Source organism: Camelus ferus, chromosome 21 (genome assembly GCF_009834535.1).
Source record: "Camelus ferus isolate YT-003-E chromosome 21, BCGSAC_Cfer_1.0, whole genome shotgun sequence".
Classification (NCBI taxonomy): Eukaryota; Metazoa; Chordata; class Mammalia; order Artiodactyla; family Camelidae; genus Camelus; species Camelus ferus.
Window position 1 is genome coordinate 22,638,615 of NC_045716.1, and position 27,963 is coordinate 22,666,577.

Sequence of the window (27,963 nt, forward strand, 5' to 3'; positions counted from 1 at the left end):
AAAAAAAGACAATGACTGAGATTGTCACAGGGCGAGGGGCCATCAGCGGTTTGGTCCATGTAAAAGGCAGCAGGGACAGGAAAGTTGGGAGCCTAACCAGCCTCAAGGGATTATGGCCTGTTTCTGCATCCTGCTGGTGGGGGACTAGAGGCCAGAGGCCACCTGCTCGCTAAGCCTCAGCATTCCAGAAGGATCTTGGTGAAAGGCTGGTTTGTATCTGCACAGGCTCTTCCGCCTGGAGGCAGACGCCAGGCTGCAGTGCTACCCTTGCTCCGGGTTTTCTCTTTGAGAGGGAAACTGATCTTATCTCCATGTCTTTCCTCCGAGCTTAGGCACCTGCTTGGAAATCTCTATTTTTCAGAAGGAAGAAGGGGAGGAAGTGGAATGATTGTGGCCATGGCAGAAAAGACAGGTTAGGTCAGAGGAGGAAGGTTGGGGGCAGGGGGCGGCAGATGGGCATCAGCGGGAGCCCTACTTCAGAATCCAGCACTGGCCCCAAGCTCTCCTGGGACTCCTTGCCCCCTCTCCCTCCCTGGAGGAAAGCTCACTTTATCTGCTAACCTTAAATTCCTGCAGTCTTGGTCTTTAATACTTAGGCTCCTTAAATTTGCTTCTGTGAAAAGTCAGGAAGATGGGAAGCTATGAGGCCAGTGCTAATAGAAAAGGCTTGGGGTTGGAGTGAAAGAAAAAACTTAAAATATTTACCCGGTACTTTCCCCTACACATACCCACCCATCTGGCGTGTTAGAAATGAGTTTGGCTTGTGTCTGGAAAAGCAAACAGTCCAGGTCCTTAGCACCCAGCCATCAGCTGAACACAAAGCCCCCACGGTCTGCCTTAGTCCTGCCCACTGCCCCGCCTTCCAGCTGAAACTCCGACCCCGGGAGGCTCACACACAGAGGAGGTGCCCCCCACCTCAAGTCAGACACTGTTTTCTCCTCTCCCGCCCACATCCACCCACTCAGTGCCATTCAAGAAACAGTTTCTGTCTGTACTTTTACCACCAGTCTTGGTTAAACATCAGAAAAGAGACAAATTACACACTTCTCAGAAATTGGAATTTTATAAAAAGGCATTTTTTTCTTATATCCATAAAATGATATAATTTTTGCAAGTATAGAAATGTGTCATAAATTATACAGAATGTTCCTTAATTACAGCTCAATGCAACTTGGTTCTTTCCTCCCTCCCTAAAAAACGAGAGAGAACCAAAAAAATAATATATATATATATAACTGTATATATATATATTTATATTTATATTTATATAATATAGACAAACCAAATATGAAAAGAAATCATTTCCTCTTTGGTATAAAAATCAGACTCTCACCTTGAGAGACACACAGACAGACATGATGTTGGGTTTGTAAACCGTGTGGCCTAAAGGAATTTCCCTGTCAAGCTTTCCCCGCCCCTGTTCCCTGCCCACCCCACCCTTCTCACTGCAGCCCAACTCCAGTTCCCTTGCAACTCCCACACTACAAGTGAGATCTCAGTGCCCCACTCCCAGCTCCACACCATTCCTGAGTAACCGCTCCGCTAGCAAAGACGAGGAAAAATCCTTCCTAAGACCGATTTGGTAGCAACTAACTTGGGAGACACCTGGACTGGGGAAGGGCTTCCTAGATGTGGGTGGCAGAGAGGGAGACCATGTGTGCGGACCAAGCCGGCCCTGGGCGGCTGTGTCCTCTGCTCCCCCTGCTGGCCTGGCTCCCAGTACAGGGACCCAGCACCTTTCCACCACCTTCCGCGGATGGGGGCCTTGGGGGGCGGGCGCCCTTGTTTACCAGAAGGGAGAAGCAGAGGTCAGCTTCCCTTCAGCCTCACCTCATGGCACTCAGCTTCCCGTTTCGGGCAGCCTCAGGTCCTGGGTGGTAGGTGTGGGAAAATACCCATGAGGAGGGAGAAGGGAAGTCAGAACAGACTCTGCTAATGAACTTGGGTCTAAATTTAAAATGAAAGAAAACATTCTTAGGACTAAATTTCATACCCATGTTTGGGTCACTGAGAAGGATGGGGCCACTTCGCCAGGCTCCAGCCCAGTACCAGCAGGACTTACGGAATCCAGGAATTGATACACATGTGTTGGGGAGGGGGTAGCACTTCACTCTCAAGGTGAGGAAGGAGACAAGACCAAACCCTCCTGTGTACTCTCCTGACACCCTCTACCCTCTGGCTGACAGGCCCCTCCCTCCCTGGTCAGCCTCTCTGTCCCTCACGAGAACCAGTGGCTGGAGGGCTCCTCCTACACCACTCCACCTCCGGCCAGGCGGGGGCACCCGTGAGTGCCGGCTTGCTCTTCCCCAGGAGAGTTAAGACACCAACCACAACAGAAAAGTCACATCAAGGCCTCCTCCACTTGCCAAACAAAAAAGACAAAACCAAACTGGACACAAACACAAATCAAGGAGTGACACACACAATGTGAGGGGCCCAAGGCCCCAGCAGGTCTCTGGCTTCCCGGCATGATACATTCTTGTGTGATTCAGGAACAGGGGCTCTGGGCCCCTATGGGGATCGGGAGTAAAAAAATACAGAGATCATAGTCTCCCTGTGGGCTCCCAGGAAGGGCAGGGGCAGACACAACCTCTCACAGTTTTTTCTTCTGTTTTTGGTTCCACATCTGATCCCCTACTGGGGCTGGTTCCCGATGCCCCAGCCCTGACTCTGCCCTTGAGGCCTGCCCCCTGCACCCCCCAGCTGCTAGGAGGGCCCTCGGCTGGGGAGCCCCAGCCACTTCTAGTGGGACCAGCAGGACAGAGTCTACCGGGGAAATGGGATGAGGACCCAGGCAAGGGATGAGGACCTGCAGTTCCCAGATGCTGTCCTCTTGGTGGCTGGCCAGCCCTGTGTGCGCTGATCACTGGCACGGGGCGTCCCCGTCCCAGCTTTTACCCCTTGAGGGGCTTGTCGGCCCCTCCACTGGGGCTGCTAGCGCTGTCACTCTTCTTCCTGCGCAGGCTCTCAATCCAGCTGGAGCTGGAGCGGGTGGTGAAGCTGGAGAGCGCCAGGGAGCTGACCCGCATGTTTTTGCCGGACATGATGAGCTCCCCGAAGCCCTCCTGGTGGGAGAAGGCGTAGCCAGAGCGCCGGGAACCCGTGCGACCCACCCGCCGCATGCAGCGGTGCTGGGCCTTCTGCTTCTTCCTCACCAGCTGGGTGTAGCGGACCTGGTGGGGCAGGGGGAGCACGACGGAAGGAGCCTCAGTCAGTGTCAGACCCCACCATGGGGAAGGGACCCAGCACACCCGGGACTGGGAAGGGCAGAGGACCAGCACCGATACACTAAACAGAAACTGCAGCTGCAGGAGTGCTGAAGCCCAAGGGCTTCCAGCCCCCAAAGCAGCCGACCTGGCCTCTCACCGTGTCTGAGAGATCCGGCTTCAGGTGCAGCCTGAGGAACCGAAAGGCGACCACAGGCATGATGCAGACGACTGTGGTGAGCACAATGGTCAGCCACACCGTGGGTTGGGCCAGGGTGTTCTGGGCATTACCTGGGAGCAGAGGAGTCAGAGGCCTCGGGAGTCACAAAGCAGGCAGAAGGGCAGTCCCCGGAGTTCCCCATTTCTATTTCTGGCAGCCCCACTTCCCCAGTCTCAAAACCAAGTCATCCCTGGCTTCCCGCTCCTCTCCGCTCCCCAAATGTCTACCTCCAAACTGGACACTAGCTCCAAACTCTCCCCACAACCTCAGACATCTCTGTTGAACGTCTAACAGGCATCTCAGTTTCACATGGTCAAAAAAGTACTGCTGTTGCCACCACCTCAATCTGCTCCATGTCTTCCCCAGCTCAGGAAATGCCCCCACCCACTCAGCTGCTCCAAGTACAAGCCCAAAGTCAACCTGACTTCCCCCACTCCCCATCTCAGACCCCTCATCCAATCTGCTGGCTCCATTTTCAAACTGCTTGTGGGATTCCACTGCTTTTCTCTCTGCTCCTAGCCACCGTCATTCGCACCTGGACTACTGCTCTAGCCTCCTAGCTGGTCTCCCTATGTCCACCTTTGCCCTTTACATTTTATTATCCACAGAACAGCAAGAGTGATCCTTTTAAAACATAAACCAGTTTATGACATTTCCCTGCTCAAAAACCTCCAATGGCTTTCCCACCACATTTAGATCAAAATTCATACTTTTACCTGTAAGAGCTTAAATGATCCATATTGATTCTCAACCCTGCCCCCTACCTTGGCCCTACCTTCTAACCTGGTTTCCTCTACTCCCCCAGCTCCTCGTCAGCCCTCATCTAAGGCTTCTGCATCACTGCTTCCTCTTCCTGGTCTGTTCCTTCCTGGAGAGGCACCTGGCTCGCTCCTTCCCTTTATTCAGATTTCTCTGTGCCAAGCCCCATCTTTTCCTCAAGAGGTCTCTGCTGACAACTCCTGTCCCTCTCTACGTCGCCGATATTTTTTATAGGACTTAGTTTCAGACATTGTATCTGTTAACTTATAAACTGTTTGTCTCTCTTGTTGAAATATGAGATCCAGGAGGGCAAGGATTTTGCTAATTGCTGCATCTCTAGGACCCAGCATAGCTGGTGACTGAATGCCCACTGGATGAGTGAATGAACAGATCTGAAGCCAATGCCAAGACTCACAAATGAGTCTTTGACCTCATGCCTCCCAACCAGCCCCTCCTGGCCACCCATCACTGCTACCCCAGCACCAGTTCTGAACAGCCTTGCACTCAGTCACTATAGCAGCTTCCTCACTGGCCACTACCACATTCATTTTTCTAAAGTAATCCTCTGATGCCATTCCCCACTGTCTCCTCAAAAAAAAAAAAAAAAAAAAAAAAAAAAGAAGAAGAAGAAAAAAAGAGAGAGAGAGACTCCTGGCAAGTTAAATGCAAACCCGACACCTGACAGCCTGGCATTCTGATACCTCAAATGGCCTGCCTGCCTTTCTAGCTTCTCTTCCACCGCTTCTCAATGGGTATTCTTGCCCATCTCCTGCTGGAGCACTCTCTATTTCCTGGAAAAAAGCGGCCTCCCCACACTCCCAGCTCTTCGACTTGGATTCTGTCTCCCCAGCCCTGGTTCCACTCCCAGCAGCCTTATCCCTGACCATCCCATAAGCAGTCACTTCGCTGACCATGAAGTCTGCCACCCCGACCTCCCCTGGAGACCTGACCTCCCACGGCCTGGCAAGGCTGCTCTTCATTTTCATGGATATGGAAGCCCCCTGAGGATAGAGCCTGGGTCAGATACACCAAGATCCCCACAGCACCCTGCAGAACACCTGGCACACAAGGAATGTTGAATAAATGCCTACCCACCCTGTTGGTCCCAGAACAGCTGTGATCCCTCACTGATTCAAGAGGAAGCCACAGGGACTCACCCACAAACCGGAACTGGTTTGGAAACATGTCGAAGAGCCCATTGCTGTGCATGGCGAAGAGGATGGCAAAGTAAACCGCTAGGCTGCCCCAGATGAAGAAGTGGTTGATGGCCGTCCAGTAGCCGGTATCCAGCCCGATCTGCAAACAGCAGTTATCACAGGCAGAAGGAGCATCCCCCAAAACTCTGTCCCCTGCCCAGAAACAGAACTCTAACGGCCAGGGACAGGAGGCTCACTCCTTTCAGAGGGGAGGGCTGTTCCCAGACTGCCTCATACCTGCACACTGACTACGATGACCAGAGAAGTGGCCACAGTGACTGCAAAGGATTGGTAGTCAGCCAGCTGGGTGCCATCATCCCGGGTGGCCTCAGCAAACACCCCATAGGGGATGAAGAACATGAGCACGGACGTGTAGATGCCCTGGGCGATGCAGATGAAGAATTCCCGCTTGTTGAAGAGGAGGTTCAGCTGGCCTGGCTCATACAGCTTAGGGTACTCCATGCTCCGCTGCTCTGGGACGTCCTGTGTGCGGAGGGCCAGGTGGCATGGGAGGCCTCAGAAGCTGCAGTTTGGACTCAGGACAGCCATGGGCTGACTCTGCCCTTGCCTTCTTTGTTCCAAATTCTTTGACAGCTAGATCCAACCTCAAGCCAACTGCCCCCAATCAATCTTTGTTCAGCAACCCAGGGGTGTTTCAGGTCCAGTGTAGCTGAGGAGAACCAGCCACACCCTGCCCAGCTCAAAGAACTGCCTTCCGAGGGGCCGCAGGCAGTGGGCACAAGGGTCACAGGCCCACCACTATCAGGTGACTCCCTCGCAGCCATGTCCTTCTGCCCAGCCCGCTCCATCATGCAACTTCTCGTACCTGATCGAAGACCCCCATAGCCAGGACTGGGAGGGAGGTGTACACGATGTTATAAAGTGTGATGAAATACTGGTCGTAGACGGTCTGAAAAGAGAACAGGGAGCAAGAGAGGAGTGAGCGTGCAGTCCTTCTTCACTCCAAACCAGCTGGAGGAAGATAGCCGATGTGGCCTGAGGAACGCTCCGGAACTCCCTGTTCACTCCTTCAACAAGCATTTTTAAAAGGCATGCGTAAGACAACAGCTAGGCCCTAAGGGGACTGAGGGATGAACAGGACCGACACAGTCTCTGCCCTTAAGGAGCTCACAGAGAGGGAAGCAAGGGGACTGAGGAGCTCGCTACCTGGGCCGAGAAACCGCAGAAGAAGCCAAACCAGAAGTGGACCATGGTGAAAGCGAAGTTCTTGTAGAAGAAATAGCAGAGGAACTTGCACATGCGCAGGTAGGACCAGCGCCCGTGTACCAGCAGGAGGCGCTGCAGGAACTTGAACTGGGAGAAGGAGTAATCGGAAGCCAGGACAGCCTGGATCCCTTCCAGCCCGCTGATGCCCACACCAATGTGAGCCGCTGCGGAGACAGATGACAGGAGGATGAAGACGGCCAAATACTTCAGAATCCCACCATGTTCCAGCCCCCTTCCCCACCATCCTTCCCTGGGCCCCTCTCCCTGCCCTACTGCCCAGCCAACACACCTAACGGACCACTCACTTTTGATCATGCTGACGTCGTTGGCTCCATCCCCAATGGCAAGGGTCACAGCCTTCTTGTATTTCTTAACCAGTTCCACCACTTGTGCCTTCTGCAAGGGGGTCACGCGGCAGCAGATGACAGCTTTGCAGGCACAGGCCGTCTCCAGAAACTCCAGCTCCATGTCTGCCTCTAACGCATGAGCCTGGAACACAGAGGGCACTGAGAGAGCCCTGGTCAGCTCCCCCCAGTTCCCCTCTGAAATCCAAGGAAGTGGGAACAAGGTAAGAACCAAGAGCTGCTCTCTGAAGAGGTACTGCCCGGGCGAAGGACGGCAACACTTACCAGGCTGTGCCCGTTGATGACCAGGGCATACTCCCCAGCGACGGCTTCCAGGACGGAAGCGAGCTTGGAAGAAAGCTTCTCCTGGTAGGTGAAGCCGTTGCCGACGGTGCGGGAGGAGTCCATCATCTTCTCCCGGGCTTTCCTGTGAAGGGGGAATGGAACTGTCATCGGCCAGCAGAGGAGCAGGGATGCAAGCCCGATCAGGGAACCTCTGCCCGACACCCATGTACAGCGCAGAGCGTCTGCCTGCCTCGGCCCCTGTTTACCTGAGCTCCTCCCGCACTTCCAGGACCGTGTGGCCAGTGACGATGAACACCTCCGTCATGTCGTCAGTCAGCATCTTGCAGGAATAGCCAATGTTCACAGCCGTCTCTACCAGGAGAGAACCCAGGCGCTATGGACAGGCCCCCGACAAGGTCGGCGCGCTCTGCGGCCTGATGTCCTGGGCTTGTGCGAGGACCCAACAGGGCTGCGTCCAGATGCAATTTTCTCTGCTCTGCTGGGCTCTCACCTTGTTTGTCTCCGGTTAACACCCAGATCTTGATGTTGGCCAGCGTCAGGAGAGCGATGGTCTCTGGAACACCCTGCTGAAGCTTGTCCTCGATGGCCGTGGCCCCCAGCAGCTGAAAATACCACAAGGGCCCCTGGCACGAGGGTCCCAGGCACAAGCCCTCCTTGCTCACCCTCGGCCCACTCTGCAGCCCATACCACCATGTCGCTCTCAACCTCCTCGTAGACGCTGGCCAGCCGGTCCTCCCGGCTGTCCTGCGCCAGGCTGGCCTGGAGGCGTCTCTCAGCCCACTCCTCATAGTACTCTTCATCCAGATCCTTGTAGGCCAGGACCAGGGTCCTCAGCCCTTCGCCTGCGTACTCCTGAGGGAGGAGGCAAGACGCTCGGCTCTTACTCCCTCCTACCACACGCACAGCAGCAGACCCGCAGGGCCCCTCCTTCCTCACACCTACATTCAGGTGGTCAGTGGTGGTGTTGAGCAGCTCCTGGGTGGAATGGTGGAGCCTCTCCAGCAAGATGGTGTCAGCCCCTTTGCAGTACAGTCGGATCTTCCCCTCTGGATTCCGCACTAGGAGTGGGGTGGGAGAGAACACCCCAGAAAAATTCAGAAGGTGAAAAGCCCCAACCTGAACACATCAAGGGTCACCCAGCACACCTCACCCATCCTGGGCCTGCACGCCACCCCTGGACGCCCCAGCCCCCTGAGCCCGGCCTCACCTATGACCGACATCCGTTTGCGGATGTTGTTGAAGTCCAGGATGGCCAGCAGCTGGTAGGTGATGGCCGTGCCCAGCTCGTGAACAGTGATGGTCTTGGGGGTTCGAGAGCGGAATACGAAACCAAAGTTCCTGGCTGCGGTGACCAGGGCCCCCTCGTCTGGAGACTGGGCTTTGTAGTACAGCTCCCCTGGGTAGGAAGGAAGAATAGCGTCGATGGCCACACTTTTTTTTTTTAATTGAAGTATAGTTGATTTACAATGTTTCAGGTGTGCACCCAAAAGATACAGTTATATGTTTGTGCATGCGTGCCTGCGTGCATGCATCTATATCCTTTTTCAGATTCTTTTCCATTACTGGTTATTACAAAATACTGAATACAGTTCCCTGTGGTAGCCACGCTCTTGGACTGCATGTCCCACCCAGAGAGCCCCGGTGGCCACCCTGCAGAGCACAGCCTGAGCCCAAAGGCACGAGTAAGGTGGGGTAGAGGGCCAGCCAGCTCCTGGGCTCACCTTCATTCTTTTCTTCTGACATGACAGTGTGACACAGGGAGAGGAGGCGGAAGAACTCGTGCGTATGACGGTCCCCCATCTTGACAGCCTCCAAGAGGGTAGGGTCCCAAAATAAGAACTTCTTGTCAGCCAGAGGATTGAAGGAGAAGTCAACGGGTTCAGGCCTCTGGAGCAGGAAAGGGGTCGATCAAGGGGTTGTTGCCAGGCTGCCTCCTGGGGAGGAGGGGTCAGGAGAGTCTGTCCCCACCCTTCTGTCCCCTACCCTTCCAACTCTCAGTAGGAACGTCCAAGACCTTATCCATTGTGGAACTCAAGGTTACCGCTTCTGCTACCAAGTCTTCTTTAAAACACTCATTTCCTCCAAGTGGCTTCCATTTCCAGACCAGACAACACATCACTCCTAACTCTACCACCTCATTCCTGGCCAGGCACCTCAAGTTTAGCTGGCACACAGAATCACTAGAGAGTCTGGACCTTACCTCTCCCAACTCAGCTTTGTGTCCCAGGACATCGAATACATCACCTACACACAACCAGGACAGAAGGAGAAGCAACGTCAGTGAGAGATCTCTCAGAACAGGCAGAGAAGCCCCCAGAACAGAACTCCCGCAGGCACCTGGAACCCGCAACCCTCGTCACTGAGTAAATGTCACATAGATTCACACGCTGACTCGAGGGACCAGAGGCACAGGCACCTTGGATCCTCAGAACCCCAGGGCTGAAGCCATGACACACACTGCTCCCCATCCCCATCCCCGCCACCCACTCCAGCCCCACCCAGGGCAGCTCCAGTTCCATACCCATGCCCCCACAGCCACTTCAGGTGCCTTTTAGGCCTGCACAACAGAGCCTCACACACTGGCCATGAGGCCTGGGTTAGTACAGAAAGCAGTCAGGAGAGGGACTCGCTCTGCGTAAAAGTCAGAGCCCACAGCCCCTGACCCAAGCCGTCCCAGCAGCGCAGCCACAAGGCCACTGCAGTGCGGCCACGCTGAAAAGACCGCAGTCACATTCCAGAGACTCACAGGGGCCCTGGACCGCACCACAGGGAGCGTCCAGCACTCCACCGAGGCAGCCGAGGTCCAACCTGGCCAAGACACCCAGAGGCCAGGGTCCTGGGCTTCACTCCAAACAGCCAAGGGGCGCCCCTGCTGCCCAGAGCCAAGATCAGGGTGAGGGTGTCGGCTGGCAGAGGAGGGGGCGGCACTGCTGGTGTCTGCTTCCTGACACAGGGCCCAGAGCGGACTCTTTCCAGGTCCCACAGACCCAAGTAGAAAAGAAGTAAAACCCAGAAGTGAAGACAACCGTGGGAGCACCAAGAGTGCCGGCGCGAGGCGCGAGCCCCCGGGCCCCGGCGGCGCCGCCGTACCGTAGCTGCGGCCGTGGATGGAGCACTTGTTGAAGACCATGATGTTCTGGGTGAGGGTGCCCGTCTTGTCGGAGAAGATGTACTCCACCTGGCCCAGCTCCTCGTTCAGGGTGGTGGTGCGGGCCTCCGCGGGCGTCCGCTTCTTCATGCAGAACATCTTCTTGTCCCAGTTGATGAAGTAGCTGTGGCCCAGGCGGATGACCTCCACACTGCACAGGGGACAGGAGGTGAGGCTCGGGGCGGGAGCGGGCAGGTGCCCCACCCACACTGGGCCCTCGCTGCAGGCCCTCCGCCTGGGGAGAAACGAGACAGAGCGGACACCTGGGCATGGACACCTGGGCTGGGAAGGGCAAGGAGAGCCTGAAGGTGGAGCCGGCCATGCACAGCCGGCAGAGGGGCTCCCCGACCCCGACCCTCCAATGCTCTCCAGACAAAAAGGTGCAATGGGCCTGGGCAGGCGGGACAGACGGCACAGGCAGAGGAGAAGGGACTGCAGACAAGGCACTCAACCAGTTCTTACCTCAGGACTAATAATACAGAAACCATGCAGAGAAAACAAGAGAAAGTATAAGAGGGAAGGAAGAGAAAAAAAGAAGAGAGAGAGAAAGAAATAATGAGGGTGCTGCACGGGCCACAGCAACACAGGCGCCCCTGCAGGGAAAGGAAACCAAGAAGGCCCTGCAGCCCGCTCCTCGCTGCCCGAACACAGGCCGAGCAGGCTCCTTCCACCTGGCTCGGGGCTCCACAACCCGACCTGGGGTGTTCAGGAGGAACGCCAGGCAGACTGAGATGCTGACTCCAGAAGCAAGCAGGGCCTCGAGGGTCTGGGAGATAATACCAATTTACAATGGTGCGGCGCTCTGCACAGCCCAGGTCTGTTCACATCCTCTTCTTTACTAGGCATTACCTCTGGGATACAGGCTGTCAGCATCTCAGAAAGGGCCCTGTGTTCAAGTCCAGCACAACTAAGCAATGGGGCCACATGTGGAGCCCTGCTTCCAACCTAACCAAGGCTGCTGTCAGGATCTGGTGACCACGCAAAAAATGAGCCGGCTGGAAACGCCTTCATGGCCTTTTCCCCACTCAGCTGATCAAGCACCCCCTCCCCACCCTAAACACACACACCGTAGCCTGATGAGGCTTAGAAATTTTCTTAGACAGCTACCATGGGCTTCGAGTGAACTTGGATTACAAATCACAGACAGCAAAGTCCAAAGATTAGGGGGGGAAAGTCAGATTGGAAACAAGAAAACATTTAAATAGTAGTGAAGAACCAGAGTTGCGATGACAACAATGAACACGCTACCACCTGGTATTTGTATAGTAAATGAATTTTTAAAACGTATCTTCCAATCCAGGATCTTATACCAAGATGTCCCTGTGAAGAGGGTGCAACAGGTTTTATTACTCCCATTTTACATGAGGACATCAAGGCCCCGAGTGATTGTGGATTTGTCTGAGGTCACGTTGTTACTGAGTAGCAAGACGAAACCACAAACCTCCTGAGTCTCCTCCCAACCCTCGATAAAAGCCCCCCACACTGTATTCTCAGCACAGACCCCTCATCGCCTACTCGCTGTCATCAGCACTAGGACTCAGGGGCTGGTGGGGAGACCTGAGGACTATCTGGGGAATCTGTGTGAACACACACCAGCAGATGGGAAGAGTTCTGAGCGTCTCCATAAAGCATTTCCTTAAAAATGTCTCAGCTTCCCTATCTAAGGTGCAAGGGACTAGGTTCCAAAAGGAGCCTTCTCTCTTCTCTCCCGGCCATTCTCCCTCCTCCGGCGTCCCCCTCTTCCTGCTCCTTCTCACCAGCCTGGCGCACATGCTCTCGCCCACAAACATCCTACATGTCCTCTTGCTCCTGTTCAAGCTGCCACTGCCAGCCAGCACTTCCTAAAGCATTCTTTAGATTTTTTTTTTAAAGAATCTTTTTTTAGTGGTTTACTATGTAAAAGTCCACTGGCAAAGACTCAAGACCGTCCACAACAGGGGACAGCTCTCTGTCTCACAGCCCTCAACTCATGGTCCATGCTCCTGCCAAACGGTTCTATGATCATCCCGAGATTCCTGTCGCCGTGCTTTTGTTCCAGCTGCTACGCAAAGCCCAGTTCAACCGCCACCTCTTCAGAGATGTCCTCCTGGATTAACTGCACCGGGAGGGAGGCTCTGCCAACCCTCACAGCACTTGGTGCCTCTGTGGTATCTCAGCAGGATGCCTGGTATCTCGGTGTCTCACACTGTTTGCATCTCTCCTCCCCTACTGGTCTGCTGCTTTTGAAGGCAGAGGCCATGTTACACACTTGGTGTCCCCTTGCTTCACACAGAAGCCTAAGACTACAGGGACAATGACTCTATAGCACTAGTTCCCCTTTTGTTTTATAACATGTTTCGATTTCTCTTTCTCTACTAGACAAGCTCCTGGAGAGAAGGAGATCCATTCCTAACACATTTTGTCTGTGCCACGGCACCTAGCATGCTTCTTTGCACAAAGTCGGCATGTGATAAATACGTGCTGAATAAATCAACATGGTTCTTGTTCTAATACAATCCAAAGTGCCAGGAAACTGTGGTAATGATTGCTTTGCACACAAAGATAAACAGATAACATAAAATGTTCACAGCACAGGAAGGAGAGAACCCCAAGCTCCCTCTCGAGGACTGCATCTTCACAGAAAAGAAAACCTTGCTGTGGGACCACTTGAGCTCCCTGGGGAGGCCCTGGGGCAGAGAAGTCACATACCTGACGTAGAGCGATATGGGTACTACGGTGTTGAGGATGATGATGTAGGACCAGAAGGAGAGGAAGCCAGAGAAAAAGGCACTGTCCACCGCCTCATCCCAGGGTAGGTAGACCTGAAAGCGTGTCCCAACCTCGTGCTCCCAGATGGCATTGCCAATGGCCAGGATCACCCCCATGCAGACCAGGAATCCAAAAATCTGCAAAGGAATCAGAAGCAGAGGCTAGTAAGCTGCCATTTGGGAAGCCCTCAAAACCAAGTGCATCCCTGAAGGTTACCACTCGTTACCCTGAAACATCAAAAGTTCAGGCATCCTTAAAATAGTGACATGATCCAGCAGGAAGCACCCAGAACTGGTGATGGGTTCCAGCCTGCCACTGACCATCCCATGGCCTTCCCGCTGGATGCTTATCTCAGCTGTATGATGGGGAAGCTGAAATGTTTGTGGACCTGACATCCCAGAACCCTCAAAAATCTGCAAAGATGGTAAGAGTGGGGACGAACTACTTTCAATATACCAGGAAAGCTAATTGAAAATCACTCATTTACTTGAGCTAAACCTCCACAAGCCAGAAAAAAATGCCAAGTTTCTGTAATGTTCATCATCTCATACAGATTGCCAAAAAAAATTTTTTAACCAAGGAAACAAATTACGTCTTCATAAATGTAGATTTCTTGATAGTCAAAAAACTTAAAAGGTTTGGAGTCCTTGAAGAAGGATCATAAGAAAGTTTTGGTGGTTAAAAGACAAAAAGAGAGAGAGAGAGAGAGAGAGAACACTATGTGATTTCAGACATCCATCTCCAAAGCTGCCTCCACTCTGGATGCTTTGAAACAAACCAGAAACCCTCCTGATGTCCAAGGACCACCAGGGGGCGATGTGAGCCTTTGTCTGACACAGGCTGGGTTTCAGCAAACCCTGTAAGGCCAGGTAGGAAACTGTCTCACCAGAGGCTGGCCCCAGCCTTCCCAAGCTGGCATGTGGGGGGTCAGGCAGCAGGCAGTAGGGGCGCAAGATGGGGAGGAGAGCCTGACAAGGAGCTCACATTTCTAGCCAAACAAGAGAAGGATTCAGGAATTGCCAAAAATGAAAACAGAAACTTTTCCTTTGGGATCCTTCACTCTTGGAACTCAGGGGGAAAGACCCCGTTATCCATCCTTCAAATGGAAATTTTTCTTTTAATTCCCTCTCCATCCCCATGAAGGCCTCCTTGTCCCTGGCAAAAGCAAACAGAAGGTCACATGCTATACTAAGTCATCATCATAACTGGAATCCAGAGAAGGAAAGATTTGTTTTAACTTTCAGTTGTTAATTCATGCACGTTCCTAAGGTTTTTTAAATAACATCTTCCAGGTCCAAAAGGAGCCTGAAGTAAACACTGCCTTTGAGTGGCTGACCTGCTAGTGGCTTTAAAGCTAAAACCTGAAGCCTGACGACTGATCAGAGAAGAGAGATGGGAGCAAAGGGAACTGCCCAGGGAGAACCAGAAGGGCAGGCGCAGGAACCACGTGTGGGAAGCCTTACCCAGAGCACCAGTGTATTCATTAGGCGATCGATACTTGTTCTCTTGAATTTTGTCCTGCCGCTGTTCTGCATCAGCTTAGTGTCGGGACCTAGAAAGAAATAGGAAGGGCTACGAAAAGCAAATAACAAATCTGCCTCTGGGCTTCTTCCCTGGTCCCCAGACTACAGGACATCAATGTGGAAGAGGGACACTGGCTGGGCAAGAGGCTTGGACTCAGGGCTGGAGGGTTTCCACCTTTTCACCTTACACTCTGTACAGCCCACTCAGCCTCCTCCCACTTTCCTGAGGCAGGGGGTGGAGGCACCAATTCTTTCCCGTCTTTCTTTGGACACCAGGAGGCTCACCTGCAAAGATGACCAGCCCGAAGCACCACTCGGTGTTTCGCAGCACACAGCCCCGCAGCAGCATGTTCTGGTTGCTCAGGGGGAACTTGTTTTCCTTCCAGTAGAGGGTTCCGCTGAATTTGTCCAGCTTGTTGTTGGGAGGTTCGCAGATCACTTCACCTGAACGGAAGACAAGAGTGCCCCCACTCCAGGTGCAGTCTGTAGCTTGACCACAAGACAGCAACACAGAAAACACAGCTGAAGGAAGGAGGTGTTAGGACATGGGCCCATCTGTACACTGTTGGTGGGAGTGCGAACGGATGCAACTTTGGGGGGGAAGGAGTGAGGTGGCATGAACTCATTAAGTACACATACCCTCGGACCCAGTAATCCCACTTTGGGGACTCATTCTATGGAAATGATAGCACAGCTCACAACAATTTTTATTGAAGCGTTATTTGAATAGCGAAAGGCTGGAAACAATTGAATGGTCAGGGAAGAGTTGAATAAATTATGATCTGGCAATTCTATGAAACATGATGTAATTATTAAAAAGGAGATCAATTTCTTTCATAGTGATGTGATCATATACCTATGATGAATTCAATAGGTACAGAAAGGCACGCTGCAGAGATTTTAGTACAGTACGACCCCACTGGTTTACGCTCACATGTCTGTATGAACACAGGAGTGTGGGTGCATACACACTCACCTGCCAGTTGGCCTGGCTACCTCAGGGGGCTAGACCTGGAGGGCAGTGGGACTGCTTCTTATATACACTACATAGTTTGTCTTGTTAGAAGGAGTATCTGCCTGAGATGAATCAGAATAACTTGAACTTCTCCCAACATGTACAGCAAGCAGGGAGCTATCAGCCATGAAGATCTCTTGAAATGACCATCAATTCAAAAGTAAGTGATGGCCACCTAGCACTCCTGACTGCTCCCCACCTCCCCTAGTCACCACCAACCCAAAAAATGTCCAGGGAGCTGCACAGCAACAAGAAGCCAGAAAGAGAAGGTGCAACTTAGACCCCAAAACCCAACCCACCACCTCTATCTGAAAGCTGCTTCTCCAGAATTACTCACCATCAAACTTGGCCAGCTTGCTGATGTCTCCCAGTTCCGAGGTGACTGGAATCGCCTGGCGTACTTTCATGTTGGTCTCTCTGGAAGGACAATGTCCCTGAGTCCTGGTTCCCTTCCCTTCCTCAAGTGTCTACCTGGGGTCACCTGACCACGAAGCATCACCACCCCCCATGCATTACTGAGTAGGTAATACTTCTATACACCCAAATCCTTTCTTACCCCGAAATTTTCCAAAAGGGATGGATCCCAGACCCGGGAACCTCTTTCAAAAACAAGCTTTTTACTCCTAAGGAGACAGAATGCAACTCACCCATCAAGTTCTGCCGTCTCTATGTAACACAGCCCATGGGGTTCACTGCTGGAAAGGAGGAGGAGGTCCGCCTAGAAAGAAACCCTCTTGAGAAGGCCACAGACCAGTCTTCCACCCACAATGGACTCTTTGATGACCCCTCCTCCCACTAAGCATGCTTGGTTTGCTTAGTCTCAAGCACATGAATGGCTAGAAAAGAGGCATATTAACATGACACAGAAGCTTCCCACTCAAGAAGGGTTCCTTCCATGGGTGTTTAAAAGGCAACTGTCCATCAGGAAAGACTCATCCCTTTCTGCCAGAGAAAAGGAAGAGCCTGCAGGCCTAGAGAGGCACCTTGTCCCTTACCGCCACAAACTGGTTATTTTCTAGCTTGATAATATCACCAACACAGACATTCATCCACTGCTCCTGCTGGAGGCTGAGGCATGAGAAGATAAAGAAGAGGCTGTCAGTAGCTAGAGAAGTTCCCTTGGGACCCCCTTCCTCCCCAAGGCCCTTAGTCTCCAACAAGCACTCACACTCCATTGATCAGCACCTGAGACTGACGGTTATTCACCTGGTTATCACTCTTGTGGCGGAACTGAAGAGGGGAGAGGAAAGAAAGGTAAGACACCTTCTCCCACTCCAAGGGACTTAGATGATCAGTGGAATGCAGAGCATGCTGGGTACCACCTTGGATACACCTGTCCACAGGTCTACTCTCTCCCTGACTCCCCCTCCCTACTCTTGGCCAAGATATCATGGATCTAGCTGGACCAGGTAAAGGAAGGCAAGGGCACCAAGGAACCATCTTGGGTAGGGGAGGGTGAGTTGGGGATGGGGGTGGGAAAAAAGGTATCAGAATGAAAATAACTCACATAGTCATCAGTGGCATCTTTAACAGCTGTGATGGTGAGGACAAGAACCAAAGGCACAATGGTGGTGAACCAGGACAGGGAGGAGATCTGTGGGATTAACTGAAAAAAGGAAAGAGAAGGCATGCCTCTGAGGCCCCATCCTATGCCCTCTTTTCCCCTAGACCTTTCTCTTCCTTGACTTTATTCAGCTTTGTGAGTTGCAAAGGGTCTACCACAGGTCACGTACCTGCAGAATGAGAAGGAACAGGAAGTAGGTATTGGCAACTTCCTGGAACTGCTCAAAGAGGTTGACAGGCAGGAAGGTGAGAATATTGTACTTGGAGGTCTTGATGCAGTTACTCTGTGACAGTGGGAGAGAAGATAATGAAGCAGCCTCCAAACCCAACTGCAAACCAGATGGAGGCTGCCTCCTCCGTTTGCACTTCCCAAACCTCTGTCCCCGAAAGCCGCTACCATAGGTGTGGGAGGGGGGAGAGAAGAGCAGAGAAGGGAGTCTCATGAGGTCAGTGTACCCTGCTTCACTGACAGGTGAAGGCATGAAAAATTCAGCATGGTAGCAGATGGAGAGTGGCGAGAAGGCTGCCTCCCCCTCCCCCAAGCACTCTCCCAGCCAGCCCTCTGTCCCAACCTAGGACGCTCCTGCACCTGTCCCCTTGCTGACTTGGGTGGAGGGAACAGGTGTCTAGAGCCACTTACCGCATACTGGAATTTCTCATTGTATTCTCGGTCATTGGCCCGCGCCCTCCTTTCTTCTTCTGCAACAGAATGATGCTGCAGTCAGGAGCAAACTGAGGTCTGGCCCAGCACCTTGCTGGGCCCACCCCACTCTGTGGGGTTTCCACTGAGGGCCTGTGGTTCTTTCCACAGCATGGTTTTAAGGAGTTAGTATCACACCTGAGTCGTCACTAAGTTCTTCTCTCTAGTCTACCTCTCACCACCAGCCTGACCACCGGGCTCTGCGGGCATTACGCTCATAGGACAAGACGGTTTCTTTCCTCACCAACCACTGTCAAGGTCTTCCTCTAGAAGCACTTAGTTCCTCTCCCCCATCCATTTAATTGATGCTGTAGGAATTAACAGTCTTGGGAATGAATCTCCAGTGGAGCAGCAGCTGAAGACACTAAGCTTCCTTCCCTTGGGAACCCCTGCAGCTCCAGCCTCGGTACTGCCCTCCTCCTAACCTAGGGGGTGGGGAGGCTGACAAGACAGAGGGTCACTGTGCCCTGGAACTGCTCTGCGGCAGCATCCTAGCCCCACGTGCAGTCTCCCCCTACAGAAGCCTCTGCTTGTCACATGTCACCAGCAGCAGCTTCTGACTGGCCCACAATGACATCATCTTATTTCAAAGCTCATCTTCAAGTAGGAGGAGGGGCAGGTCAGGGATATGGTTCATGCAGACTGAGACAGAGATGGAAGCGGGAGGAATGGGATGTACTTGAAGCAGTTGCTGTCTAACTGCGACCCTTCTTGTGCCATCTACAACACTTGCCTTCAACAACACATTTGTCACTACACCTATTCAGAACTCCCACAGATCTGGGACTGTAGGCATCAAGTTCGGGTCCCAGAACATGGGGGTGTCCTCCGAAGGGTTCTCCCATGGTCTCCCATGGTCACAGTGACCACAGGCTGAAAAAGGGGGTACCTGAGTTAGGCAGTAAACATGGTGACATGCAGCCAAAGGCAGCATTCCAGACGCCTTCCCTCAGCCCTCCCAAGCCCCCTGCAGAGCAGGCTGCAGTAACAAAACCTCAGACCACGGCATCCTCTGCCTACTCAGAGTGCTCTTTCCCTGTGTGGTCACTTTACTCCCAGAAACTTCCCCAGAGAGGATCCCTCAGGCTGAGTTGCGTGCGCAGTCATCAAAGACCATGCAAAAGGAGAGGTAGGGACTAGACCCTTCAGAGCCAGCATCTCTGGGTCTGGAGAGGAAAGGATCAGGGAAGGCTCGGGGGAGGCCGGGGACAAGCGAATGTGAGGGTGGGAGGAGGGAAATTAAGGGCTCAGGAGAGCTGCCAGTCACTGCCTCCCGTTACCTGTCCCCCAAGAAGGCTTCTTTCGGCTCCAGGAGTGGGGCGCCCCGGCCCGGGCCCACTTCTCGGGCATCTCCTTGGGGACCGTCATGATCCCAGTTTGAGCAGGGGAGGGCAGACTGTGGGTCTGTCCTTCGCCTCAGGGGCTCCGAAGGGGCGGCCCCCCGGGGAGGTACAGGAGCTGCGGCCACTCAGAGGGGAGCCCCGGCCGTCGGGCGCGCGCCCCACCTGCAGCCCCGGCCATCCTCGAGGCCGCCCGCCCCGCCGCCGCCCCCGACGCCCCCCGCGGACGCCGGCGCGTTCTGAGTGGCCCCGAACGCGGCGCGCACGCCCCGGGCTCCGCCCCGCCCGCTCCCCCGACTGCAGGGGCAGCCGCCTGCCAGCGCGCCGCGTAGGCGAAAGCCAGCGCGGAGCCCCGCCTCCCCCGGCCTGGCCAATGCGGGTGAGGGGACTGCCAGCGTTGTCCGGGGCAACCACTCCATCCCACCACCTCCCACCCCCACCCCCGCCCGCAGGAAAACGAGGTGGACCTGGGTGGGTGGAAAAATGAGGGGGGGCGACGAAGTGCGAGGGTGTAAGGGAGGAGATGGGAACACAGCACCTCAGGCTCCCCAGACCAGAGGATAGGAGCTCCAGGTGCCCCAAGATAAAAGTCTCTGTGCTTGGGGGTGAGGGGCAGGTACTCAGCTTAGAGACCAAGGAGAAGAATTCGGTTTCCTAAGGCTCCCCCTAGGATGGATGGGGGTTGCAATCTACCCTCCTTCAGACCCATTACCAGTCATTCCTCTTCCCTTTGCTCCCTGAGCCAAAATAACACTCACACTTGATGGTCCAAGGGATTCCCCCCACCCCCGCCCCCTGCCTGTCTTACCTGGGGGGCGCTTTTTTGCACACAGTGCCATCTCACCCAGCAAAGTCCCAGCAATCCCATGGGAGACCCTGCAGGAAGGTGACATATGCGTGAGGTCAGGAAGCTGAGGGTAACCCTTCATTCCCCTTTTCAGACTCCTGTAGAAGGTCTTCTTCCCCAGTTCTGACCTTGCCCCTCCCCCAGCAATCCCCACTAACTCCACACCAACACTCTACTCTTATTTCCCTGATGGCTCCCTGAAAAAGAAGACGGGACTTCCCCACCACCTCCCCTAGTGCCCCTTCGGAGCCACCTTGGATAACATGGGGGGACTGACAGTTTATAATAACCAAGACCTGCAGGGAAAGGAAGGGGGCAGAGATGAGGCCAGATACTGACAGGAGGGGCGCGGCTCTCAAGGTACCCATCCCAGGGACAATGGATGCCCCCATGTGCCCTCCTGGTGGCAATGAGTTGGTGCCTGTGTTTACTGGAAAGCAGAATTTCCACCAAAGGGTGGGGTTGAAGGAACATGAGTCAGGAAACACCTGGCAGAGCATCAGGAAACAGGGTGGGCAGGCTCCACCCTTCTCAAAAAGCTTATAACCTTCCCATCCCCCCACCCCATTACTGGGGCTTCCAGTATCACCTCCTCCAGGGGAGCTCACATTAGAAGCATGGCCTTCACTTCCTGCACACAGTCCCCAAACCACTTCCTCTCAGTCTGGGTCAGCCACCCTTCTGGGCCAGCAGAGGGGTCTTCTCAACTCTGGTGGGGAGTCATTCCTCTCTCTCCCCCACCCCAAAGCCTAGTCCAGCCAGTATGGTACTGAGTGCAAGCTCAGGGAGCATCAATCACAGAGGCCTCTACTTCTTTTCATCTCGCCATGTCCTTCCCTTCACCTAAAAAGGCAAAAGGCCTGGACTGCAAGACAGGGTCACAGAGCCTCATCCCTATTGCCCAGCCTGGCCCAAAGGAAGCTGCCAGCCAGGTCCTGAGTCCTCTAGTCACCTCCTCTTTTTTTGTCTGGGTGGAAAGTCTTCCTCCCCCTTGGTTCTCCTGTCTCCAGCCTACGGGGAACACCCCACCAGCCTGTCAGCCCCAAGAGATACTAATTGCCTGTCTGCCCAACCTCTATAATTACAGACTTTAGCCAAGGCCCTGTCACCCACACCAGGTCTTCATTCTGGACTCCCTTCCTGAACACCAAGCAGGCAATACTGAGAGCCAGAAGTCCTTTTCCTCTGTGACCCTCCACAACCCTGGCAACCAAGGGTGCCTGGCTCAGGAAGAAAAACCTCATCTATGTTTTAGAGATGCCAAGCCCTCCTCCACGGCCCCCAGCCAGGGTCTCCACCCAGTCTAGAGTATGAGTCATAGGAGGGTGGGGAATGGAGAGAGAGTAAAAGAGAGGATGCAAGGGTGGGCATCACAAGTTCCATAGCCAGCCCTGCCCTCGGCGAGGGAGGCGATCAAAGGAACTATCAGCTGAAAATCTGGATTTGAGTCCTACGAAAGAGTTAAGGAGCCACACAGGCTCTCAGGAGTCAGGAGTCTGGATTCCAACCAGGAAAGTTGTTTTACCTCTAAGACCCTGGGGAGACAGAAAGCTGGCTTGGCCCCAGACCTCATCCCCTCTGGGGGGCAATAATAGGGAAGGAGAAGGAAGGGGGGAGACCTGGGAACAGGGACACTCTCTCACTTCTCCTTCCCAGTCTCACACAGCATGGGTTTTCTGAACCCAGGCCCATCAGCCACGTCGCTCTGCCCCGTCACCCTGCCCCAGCCCCAGCCCCCTCTGCAGCCACATTTGGGATAAAAATAGCCAGCTCTGGGAAGAAGGCAATGCTCCATGGAGAAAAACGGCTCCTCCTCTAAGCCTGGCCCCTGCCCTGTTCCAGCCCAAACCCAGGAAGACTGACTCCTCTTTCAGGGGAAGCTGGCAGGGATATTTGTGGGCAGGTCAGGGAAACAGAAAGGATTGGAATCCAAGACCCCCAGCTCACATGCCACCAATACCTGGCCACTTTCCATCACCAAGGACAGAGCCCAGGACTTACCCAGGACCTCAGCTCTGAACTCCCAGACCTCCCACCTCTCCTTGCGCCCTTGGTTTTCCTCACGCACAGAGACCTCCACCTTACAGAGAAAAAGCCTCCCATTCCCGAACTCCCTTCTCCAGGCACCTAAACCCTCGGGCGCCGGGTACTTCTCTCACCCCCACAACTCTCTGGGCAGTTCTCTCCTCTCCTCTGCTCCATGGGCTTCTCCTCGGCACTCCCGCAACCCTTTCCTGGTCTCCACGCGCCCCTTCAGCACCCAACCCCTCTCATCCTGCGGACGGCCTCCCGAATCTCCCCCATCCTCAGGCACCCAACACCCTCCTCTCTCCAATCATCCACTCCCCCTCCTCCGTCTCACCAGAGCTCCGACTCCCTGTCCCCTGTGCTCTCCTGCCCACACCTCCGCACCTCCAGCCCCTCCGTCCCCGTCCGCAGCCCCATCTCCCCATCTCCCCCTGCCCTCCGGCCCCGCGCTCCCCGCGGCTGCCCCCGCCTCGCCTCACCTCAGCGCTCAGCGCTCGGCGCCCGCCCCGGCGGCCCTGTCCTGCCCATGCCGGGGGCTGGGGCGGGGGCGCTCGGCTCCGCTCCCCGCGGGCTCCCGCCCCCCCAGCTGCAGCCCCTCTCCTCACGGGGCCTCGGCCCGCTACTTTGTGTCAGTTTCGGCCACGGCGGGGCGGAAGTGACGGAGGTGGCGGGAGAGGGCGGGGGGCGGGAGGGGGTTTTGGGGAGGGATGAGGGCAAGCGAAGGCGGGAGCCGCCATCTTTGTGCGGGGCAGGGGGAGGGTCTTAACCCCTCGGATGCAAAGCAGTGCGATGCCGACCGAGTTCTCCGCCCCACTCAGCCCTGGATTCATACAGCTTCAAAAAAAGAAAAAAAGAAAGAAAAAAAAGGTCGGGAGGAGAGATAGCGCTGAGATTTTTATTATTAATATTATCTGAAAGAAAGGAAACAGGAGAAAGCTGCTTCTCTGCTAAAAGAGCATCTCCTTCGGGGAGGTGTGTGAGAGTTGGGGAAGCCGTGAACAACAAGAATTTTCCTCAGCGCCGGCTTTCCCTTATCCCTGTGCTCATTCCTCTCGGAGCTCTCATTTCCTTCGCCTTCTCTCCTCGCCCTGGCTTATCTCATTGTAGCTCACTCTCTCCTTGAATGACACAGCCCGGAATATCCAGGTATCGTGCCTCAGTTTCTCCGCCTTGCTCTCCCAGTCTCTAGGCGCTGGAATGGCTGTGTTGCATCGCTGGCCCTCTCTTCTGCCCACACCGCACCCCGCCACGCCCCCTTGGTGGAGGCAGTTTCCTCATCCCTAATTACTATATGGGGGTGGCTGAATCTAGACGAGGCGCCCCGGTGAGGGTAAAGGTGGGCGGCGCTTAAGTTGCGAGAGCTAGGGGTCAGGCAGTGGGGACCAAGCTTTGGAGGAAGTCCCTAGGGTTGTGCTCCGTACTGGACCGTCGGCCCCACCATCCTGCAGATTCCCGCAGCCTGCCCAATCTGGTGTCCAAGGTGCGCACCCTCTGGTGGCTACTTTGATGAACTACGTTCCTGGAAGTCCTCAGGGTCCGAAAACCTGCATGGGGGAGGAGAGAATGAAAAGCCTGGGTCCTGTACCTGATCCTCATCAGTTCTTCCTGTCCAGGCATCCTCCTCAGTTAGGAGGAAGCGACGTCTAGATGAGTAAACAGAGAAGCTGCCCAGGACCTGGGGTATTAATAAAGAGGAAAAATATCTTGTCACCAGGCATGGGTCACTGGCCCTCTTCATGCCCATCAGGAGGTGAGGGCTGCCGTGTCAGAATCACCACTTACACTTCTACATCTGAGCTGAGGTAGGACTTTCCCAGTCTGAGGCTTCAGGATGGGCACAGTCTAGATTCTGAGCTGGCTCTGAGTCCTCAGGATGGTTGCAGAGCCGCCAGCAGCTGGTATGTGATTGTGCCAAGGGTGGCCCCCCAGCCACCGCAGGCACCCACCACCAGCCATTACCAGTGCTGCAAGAGAAGAACAGAGATATCAGGGGTGAGTCCTTTAGCCTTCCCTTGGAAGGACTGGGGGCAGTGATGAGAATTCCCTAAAGCAGTTCCTAGGGTGATGGACACCAGAAAGAGGGTGTCTTGACACTAAAGCATAGTACTCAGACAGGAGGACACCCCAGAAGAGCTTGGTCCAGCCTCTTGCCTTAGGAAATTATCTGAATATATGCATTTTTGATGCGGTCACTCATGCCCCAAGGGGTAATGTGATGTGCCCAAGAACATAACTTTTACATCTTACTGTTTCAGGGTGGAGGGGGAGAGAGGGGACAAGAAAGAAAGGGAGAACTGGGGCTTAGAGGAGGGACACTGTCCTAAGAGGCCAAGAGAAGTATTTAAGAGGAGAGAGCTGGGGATCTGGGGTCAGAGCCCTTAGCAGAGGAATGTGAGTGGAAGGACAGCACCAGGGGAGGCCATCTCCCACCTGAACACTTCAGGGCCCCAGCCAGCCACATAGGTGAAAAGCTGTGGGCCCAGGTCCTGTGCAGGGTTGATTGGGAACCCACAGTTGGCACCCATGGATAGCCTGATGGCTAGGATCAGCAACCCCACTATCACTAGCTCCAGACCGCAGGCACTCCCTTGTTCCATGTGTCTAGTATGGCCAAGATGCCCACAATCAGCATCCTGGTGCCCAGAACCTTGGAGTTGACAGTGGCAGAGGGGCTCCCATCAGCTGCCAGATGCCCTATTGCCCTATTTCACCCAAACAATCCAGGCCACCACCCCATGTCATCTGACTTTGGCTAACTGGGGAAGGTGTGCAAAGATAAATCTAACCCCACATCCCACCCAGAACCTGAACAATAGGCTGGGGTCCCAAGGGATAGGGCAAAGTTTAGGGCTTTCCCAGGTCTCCCCTCACATCTACCTGATCCAAGAAGCCATTGCTCAGGGACAGATAGGGAGCAAGGTAGGTGGCAAAGATGGAGGCTGTCTCCTTGGGGCCAGTCACTGTCAGGTTCCCATCTGTATACTTCTATAGGTTGTCTGCAAGTTAGGGGTACACCCAGGATTTCCATCTTTGCTCATTCAAAACTGTTCTGAGACACATTTGCTCACACATGGGTGCCCCCAACCCTGATCTCTGTTACCATAATAGAGAGTGTAGGTGACTCCAGAGGCACGGAAAGCAGGCAGTAGCTGCACCGCGGAGTAAATGGGAAACTTGGCCCCGCGGAGGCGTCCCAGGAATCACGTGGCCAAGGGTAAGCCTGGATGCAGGTGGGCCCCATCAAGGATCAAGAAAAGAAAAAAAATTTCCATTAAATGTCACTGCCAGGCACTGTCACCAGGTAACACTGCTACTCCTCCTCACAACTCTTAAGACAAATATTACTATTCCCATCATATAGGTTAGGAAGTTGAGGCGCAAGGAGGTTAAGCAACTTGCCAAGGTCACATAGTGAAACTTAGGTTTGAACCTGGATCTGTCTGCTCTTTCCACTACAGCACTTGTATCCCAAGGCTACAGACAGGCACAGTGATGCAGTGTGTCTGAGGGACGAGCAGGTAAGGTCCTGCGCAAAGAAGAACCCCAGAAGGCTTCAGGTGGGGGATGCAAGAGGATAGCACTTACCCTTACTGCTTTGCCATATGAGCAGAGGATTAATGTCAGGAAGGGGGATGGTGAGACGCAAAAAGGGGAGAGACTAGACTGAGCCAAAGGCATATCTCTGTCCAGGGCACTGGTCAACTCAAGGAGATCATGTCCATGAGTCACCAAAGGATCTGCCTTTTTACCGTTACCATACACCCACACTCAAATGCACACATAGACTACTTGACATGGGATCCACATTACATTATTTTAGACTAAGGGATCCACATTACAGTAAAGGAGGTATAGCAGTGGGCACATGACCAAAAGATCCACTGGTCTTACACTGTCCTACCTAGAGGCCACCATTCCGACAGAGGAGTTCAGTTACCTCTTAAAGACACAGCTTCAAGATGAAACCCCAAGAGGATGGGATACCATCCTCCAGAACATAATATATACCCTAAATCAATGACAACTGCATGACTCTGTGTCCCCAAGAGGAAGATTACATGGATCTGAGAATTAATTACATAGATACAGGATAGAAATCAAGTAGCCTCCACTTACCTTCACTCACAGTGAAACATGTGGGCAATTTGATTTTGAGGCCAAGAGGTCCTGGAAACCATTCACCATTTTAGAAAAAGCTGTTACATTTTCATGGTATTTGGGTGGCTATGTGACATGTTTATATTGGTCAGGATATTTCATTATGGATTCTAGTTACGCCTGAACATTTACATATTGACAAATACACTATTTTATTATAAGTTAGTTCCCTTTTATTTCTCCTTTATAGAAAATTTGAGTATGTATGCATATATATGTAATTATTATGTGTATAGATAGATTATATTATCAATAAGTTTCATTTCTGGATACTAAATAAAGTTTTACAATTTTTTGTATTAAAAAAAGGTAATTTTGGTGGGAATAGCAATAACAATAAAAGCCTAGTTTTTGGATTTTCTTGATTGCCACATAAAAAGATAGAACAAATAAATAGCAAAACCTAAGACTCATTAAAAACATTTTTATTAAAACTATGTGACAAAGTACACTTTCAAACCCAGTAGAACAGGGTTTGGGGTTGGGGCAATATAACAGCCATCAGACCTATACCATATTAGGGTTTGTGCAAGAAACAGAAAAACAGAGAAAAGCAGAGAAAAGAAACATGGTATCTGAGGTATTCCCTGAAAAGTTCTGTAGGTCAGTTTCAGAACAACTGAAACTGGCATGGATTTCACTCCTCCAACAGTGGGTGATTTCAAGAGCACTATAGAAGATAGTGTGAATGGGCTATGGCAGTCAGGTTCCTATGACCTTTTAAAACTAACTCACCTGGCCTCCCTTCCAGAACAGGGCCCCACATTGAGGAGAAACGACTTCTCGATTTTTATATTCAAAACCCCCTAAGATTTGATAGAAATTGCATTAAATCTATATATAAATTTGGGCGGAATTGTTTTCTTAACAATATTAAATGTTCTGATCCATGAACATGGTATACTTCTTTTATTTAGAAAAAGCAATTTTTGTAGTTTTCAATGGTCAACTCTTGCACTTTTTTCCCAAAATTATTCTTAAATATTTTATTGTTAATTATAATATTATGAATGAAATGCTTTAATTTCATTTTCAGGTTGTTGCCAATATAGAGAAATCTTTTTTTTTTTTTTTGTATATGATCTTGTGTCCTGAAACTGCTATACTCACTTTTTACTATTAGTAATTTTTTTGTTGATTCTTTAGGATTTTTTCTACATACAAAGTCATGCTATCTGTAAATACATTTTTACTTCTTCCCTTCCATTCCATGTCTTTCACTTCATTTTCTGGCCTTATTATCCTAGCTAGAACTTCCAGTTCAATGTTGCATAGAAGTGGTGAGAGCAGCTAGCTTGACTTTGTCCTAATCTTAGTGGGAAATCATCAGTCTTTCACCATTAAGTATGTTTCATATGAGTTTTTGTAGATACCTCTCTTTCAGACCTCTTTCATGTCTAAACATGCCTGTTATACCCCCACATCTAATTCATAGTTTAATTGGATGTACAAATCTAGACTGGAAATAATTTTCCCTCAGTATTTAAAAAATTGTGCTCCCTTGTCTTTTAAATCCAATGTTGCTGTTAAAGTTTCAGATTCCTCTTCCTCTGTTATTTTTTTTTTCTCTTTGTCTCAAATCATTTAGATCATCCTTTATCTCTAGTGTTCTGAAATTTTATATAATGTGTCTTG

The 27,963-nt window shown here is 52.6% G+C and overlaps 2 protein-coding genes across 4 annotated transcripts; both read right to left on the reverse strand.

The window, feature by feature from the left end:
- Window positions 1–1,044: 1,044 nt before the first annotated feature.
- Window positions 1,045–22,833, reverse strand: ATP8B2 (ATPase phospholipid transporting 8B2). 3 transcript variants are annotated; one of them, XM_032464161.1, is made up of 28 exons: window positions 22,650–22,833; window positions 20,104–20,171; window positions 17,896–17,954; window positions 17,426–17,539; window positions 17,200–17,298; window positions 16,861–16,922; window positions 16,688–16,760; window positions 16,340–16,410; window positions 16,030–16,109; window positions 14,963–15,121; window positions 14,618–14,706; window positions 13,095–13,291; window positions 10,349–10,557; window positions 9,459–9,502; window positions 8,980–9,145; window positions 8,466–8,654; window positions 8,201–8,316; window positions 7,946–8,110; window positions 7,749–7,860; window positions 7,504–7,609; window positions 7,238–7,379; window positions 6,914–7,097; window positions 6,549–6,772; window positions 6,208–6,291; window positions 5,619–5,864; window positions 5,343–5,481; window positions 3,367–3,497; window positions 2,895–3,173 (listed from the first exon to the last, which is right to left on the reverse strand). In XM_032464161.1, exons 2-28 carry the CDS (start codon window positions 20,132–20,134, stop codon window positions 2,895–2,897), a joined length of 3,570 nt encoding a protein of 1,189 aa, XP_032320052.1. In that variant the 5' UTR covers window positions 20,135–20,171; window positions 22,650–22,833. The 3 variants fall into 3 exon arrangements, with proteins under 3 accessions (XP_006177288.2, XP_032320052.1, XP_032320053.1); XM_006177226.3 differs by lacking the exons at window positions 20,104–20,171; window positions 22,650–22,833 and adding an exon at window positions 19,236–19,323 and having other exon boundaries at window positions 1,045–3,173; XM_032464162.1 differs by lacking the exons at window positions 17,896–17,954; window positions 20,104–20,171; window positions 22,650–22,833 and having other exon boundaries at window positions 16,899–16,922.
- A 705-nt stretch (window positions 22,834–23,538) lies between these two features.
- Window positions 23,539–25,442, reverse strand: AQP10 (aquaporin 10). The gene is given in 8 exon segments (XM_032464768.1): window positions 23,539–23,714; window positions 23,953–24,049; window positions 24,051–24,097; window positions 24,100–24,134; window positions 24,601–24,748; window positions 24,751–24,817; window positions 25,048–25,166; window positions 25,271–25,442. Coding segments are annotated over 8 exon segments (861 nt in total).
- Between the last annotated feature and the right edge of the window lie 2,521 nt (window positions 25,443–27,963).

Excerpts from the sequence above, each read along its gene's own strand:
- ATP8B2 (XM_006177226.3), bottom strand. The coding sequence starts at position 19,323 with ATGACGGTCCCCAAGGAGATGCCCGAGAAGTGGGCCCGGGCCGGGGCG. Across the intron at positions 8,111-8,200 it reads CCACCACTGACCACCTGAAT|GAGTACGCAGGCGAAGGGCT; the intron begins GTAGGTGTGAGG and ends CTCCTCCCTCAG. Across the intron at positions 7,380-7,503 it reads GAAGTGCGGGAGGAGCTCAG|GAAAGCCCGGGAGAAGATGA; the intron begins GTAAACAGGGGC and ends CCCCCTTCACAG.